Source organism: Solanum dulcamara, chromosome 10, assembly GCF_947179165.1.
Source record: "Solanum dulcamara chromosome 10, daSolDulc1.2, whole genome shotgun sequence".
NCBI classification, from domain to species: Eukaryota; Viridiplantae; Streptophyta; class Magnoliopsida; order Solanales; family Solanaceae; genus Solanum; species Solanum dulcamara.
The window spans coordinates 6851559-6855521 of NC_077246.1; the positions used below are offsets into that span (position 1 = coordinate 6851559).

At 35.7% G+C, this 3963-nt stretch overlaps 1 protein-coding gene across 1 annotated transcript; it reads right to left on the reverse strand.

The window, feature by feature from the left end:
- Positions 1 to 774: 774 nt before the first annotated feature.
- On the reverse strand, positions 775 to 3679 carry LOC129870670 (monooxygenase 2-like). The gene is made up of 6 exons (XM_055945506.1): positions 3579 to 3679; positions 3234 to 3380; positions 2858 to 2923; positions 2377 to 2542; positions 1890 to 2121; positions 775 to 1610 (listed from the first exon to the last, which is right to left on the reverse strand). Exons 1-6 carry the CDS (start codon positions 3650 to 3652, stop codon positions 1072 to 1074), a joined length of 1224 nt encoding a protein of 407 aa, XP_055801481.1. The 5' UTR covers positions 3653 to 3679; the 3' UTR covers positions 775 to 1071.
- Between the last annotated feature and the right edge of the window lie 284 nt (positions 3680 to 3963).

A 3963-nucleotide genomic window follows, 5' to 3' on the forward strand; every position in this document is an offset into this window, starting at 1 on the left:
TTAGATGCTCTTTATACTTATGACACCAGGTTTTGGGATAATTTCTTCATTGTTTTTTTTTCTTTTTATTTAAATCGTGGAATCACTTTCCTCTTTGGAAGTCTTGTATGAATGTTATTTTTAGGGTTACACATCAGATTGGGTTTTGAGATGTGTGCCATCATGACCTCAGTTTTTGGGTCGTGACAATTCTATGGTCAGTTAAGTAATTAATTGTACAAACTTATCGATCGTAACAGAGAAATATATTCTTAATGTTGGTTAAAACACTGAAAAAACATCTAATCGCATCCAAATCAAGTTCAACAAACAAAAGAAAAAACTCAATTAGAAGAAGACTAGGAAGTAAATTCGTTGAAACAGTAAACACCAGATAATCTGGTCTATTGATATCATCGATGGGGTAGGCAATAAGATCAAAGGCTTTTTATAAACAAATAAGACGTCTTTGAGGCAAGTATCAACCAACAATAACTAGAAGAACATACATAACATACAGGGAGTTGAAGATGTTCCAGGCTGCCTTTTCATTCTAAGCTTGCACTAGATGTGATTAGTAATAAACTAGTAAAAAAAATAAACACATGAAGAAGCCGAATGGGGTTCATAATAAAATTCAAGTTGTAAGCAATCGATTGTACCCATGAAAAATATCCAACATAGCATATTTATTTACCATTCAGTTCGAATAAATCGTATGATCTTAAACATGTCAGGTGAAAAATTAGAGATTAATTAGTTGCCAAAATGCAAAATTGATTTTGGATGTTCTACTCAACTAAAATCAACGTTTAGTTAATTAGGCATTATTTAGTTCATTGTTTATTTACATAATTTCAATCAGAAGAATGGGATCACAACACCAAAAGCCCGGAGAGTGAATCAAGCAATTGGCATGCATGTTTATTACTACCTACCATGGAGGTTCAAGAGAATGTGCCTTTAGAAGAAGAAAAAAAAAGGGGGGGGGAGGGGGAGGGGGGGAGGAGAAATGGGGGAAGCGATTACAAGGTGGTGAATCAAACACTCACCCAATAACGTAAAATTTCAGATAGTCAACCAACTAAGCTACTAAGAAACAACTAGTCTTCCGCAGTCGAAGTTAGCAATTCTTAGCGTAACTGATATAGTGAGTCCAGCCAAAAAATGTTGTCTTAAGAAACTGATTGCCTTGTTATTACTCTCTTGTATGTAACCGGATAAATAAGCAGCACTGATAAATGTAAAACTTCTCCATCTCCTCTCTTTAGCATACTTCTCAAGTCCTTTTCTCATCTTCATAAATTCATCTTCTTCTTGTTCTGTTATCGGTTTTATCAAGGCTTCTCCAAGGCACTTTGCAATAACAACACTGTCCTCTAAAGCAGAACATCCACCTTGACCAAGATCTGGAGTCATGGGATGAAGTGCATCACCTACCACGCAAACGTTATTTCTCAAAATATTCCCAAACAGAACATTCCATGGCAATCTCAATTTCAGCTGAGCACAAGATATACTGTCGAGCGTTGTTCTCTCAATAATAGTGGAGAGTTCTTTAGACGCATTACTCGCCTTGCTCAACACGAATTGCTTCAATTTCATTGGATCTTGTTCTGCATTTCCATCAACTGCAATCCCAATTAAAACGAATAACTAAACATGACTAGTTCCTGAAACTCCAAATTTTCTTAGATTGATAAATTGTAACCAGAGATGTAAGCTCTCTGGCCACAGGGTCCAGGGGAAGGCTGGACCACAGAGGTTTGTTGAGGTTGTTTCCACAGCTCAAACTCGTGACTTTACCAATTATGCCAAGGCTCCCCTTCAGAGACGTAAGCTCTCTAGCCAACAAAAATACGCTTCGAGAAGTAAATTGTCAAAACAACAGTATGTAGGAGTTGACTTACAATGTACAACAGATGGTGTGAATGTGCAAAACCAATACAAACTCTTCTCATCACTAGGAAGAAAGCCAAACCGAACTCCACCTCCAAAATACGCGTGGAACTTAGGCTGATAACCATGTTTGTCCGGATACTCAACAAAGCCTCTAATTGCAGAACGCCCAGAATTCACAGGTTTCTGAAGCCCAAGCCAGTTTGCCACCACAGACTTGACTCCGTCACACCCAATTAAGGCCTTAATTGAAGCTTATCAAAGTTAGTCATATCAGACTAACATAAGGAATCGAGAAACACTCAAAAATATAACCAAATTATCACGTTTTTGCAAGTTCCCTTAATTGAGGTGTGAACACCTGATAGTTCAGGTAGACAACTCGCAAAAAAAGTGATAATAACAGCAGATGGATTTTTCACCATTAACTCTTAAGGAATTTAATATTTGAAGTTTCAATAATAGGGATTCCAAGTTAAGAATTTCAGAGAGATTTACCTTGGTTCTAATAGTGGAACCATCTGCAAGATGTACCAATTTCAAATGTCCAGATTCTTCAATGGAATCAACCTTGGAAGAATATCTAATCGTGCCTTGAGGCAGTTCATTAGCTAATGTCTCCAAAAGGTCTTTTCTTCTCACACAACGACTTTCATACTCCACACTGCAATGTAATATACCTGACGTTATATGACTAATGACTTCAAAAATAGAAATGTTGGTTGACGAATGATCAGTCCATCCAATAGTTGGAAGGAAGGCGTGCTCAACCGCATTGTTCAAGATGAGCTTAATTTCATTGTTGAAATCATAGGGATTTGGACAATAAAACCACATCACTTCAGTACTAGAGAACAATTCAGAAAATTCGTTATACGGCATCCTCTGAATATGCTATGCATACTTAATCCTTTGTGATAGTTATGATGTTCTCTACAAAGATCGATGTTGTGAGAACCGGAGGTTATATAATGCTTACCTGTTATTCCCCACAAATGATATCTCCTTGATAGGTGCACCTGATTCAGCTGAGAAACTTTTAAACCTGCAGCAATTTTGTTGATAAAGAATAAGACACATGAACTCCAATGCATTTTGAACAATCAATTGAGGGTGTTTGATCATGAAACTTTCTTTACTTTTTTTTGTGAAGTTAGAACTTCAAAAAAACATGTTTGGCCACAAAATTTCGAAAAGTTGGTCACTTCTGTTAAAAACTAAGAAAAATCAAGAGATTCAAAAGTTTTTTTTACTTTATTAAACTATATGCTACTTTGTTAAACTATATATCAAGTGAAATCAGACAAACAAATTAAAACGGAAAAGAAATAGTAAGGAATAAATAGGTAGCTTACCCAGTAATTGATAAGGACCGTTGTCTAAGAGAATCCCCAATGGCGAGTGCATCCAAAGCTCTCCAGGCATTAGTCCACAACGCCAATGCAAATCCAGTAGCTCGCAGCGAATCTGCTGATTCCAACACAATACTCCGCAGCCCCAACCTACATATTCAATTTCTAGCAGCTCAATTCTCGAGTTGATTTCTCAAATCGCCACCCAACTAATAGTTACTATCTCAAAAAAAAAAAAATTCTTTTGAAAAAAGGGTAACTTCCTGATACTTGAACCAGAATAGCACTAAAAACTAACATATTATTATCAATTTTTTTTTTTTTGGCTATATATAGTTTAATTATTACCTGTGAAGTGCCAAAGAAGTAGCAAGACCAGAAATGCCACCACCCACAATTACAATGTTCTCTTCAGTCTCCATTATTTCTCTGTTTCCCAACTTAATTGATGCCTCAATATATAAGTTCACCCAATCATTAAAGATGAATGACGTAGGCTCCTACGTCAACGTTTGGACCATAGTCAATCTTGACGTTAGCCGCCATCAACAGATGTTTTATTTTTACTTACAAACGGAGTACTATATTGAGTACTATATTCTTTATACTCTCCGTCTCATTTTAGCTATCATGATAATATTTTATATAATTCTTAAAACAATATTAATAAAGAATATTATTTAACTAATATACTCTTTAATAATTTCTTAATTTTTATCTATTTTTATGCCTC

Excerpts from the sequence above, each read along its gene's own strand:
- LOC129870670 (XM_055945506.1), bottom strand. The coding sequence starts at position 3,652 with ATGGAGACTGAAGAGAACATTGTAATTGTGGGTGGTGGCATTTCTGGT. Across the intron at positions 3,381-3,578 it reads ACTTCTTTGGCACTTCACAG|GTTGGGGCTGCGGAGTATTG; the intron begins GTAATAATTAAA and ends TTGAATATGTAG. Across the intron at positions 2,924-3,233 it reads CGGTCCTTATCAATTACTGG|GTTTAAAAGTTTCTCAGCTG; the intron begins GTAAGCTACCTA and ends AAATTGCTGCAG.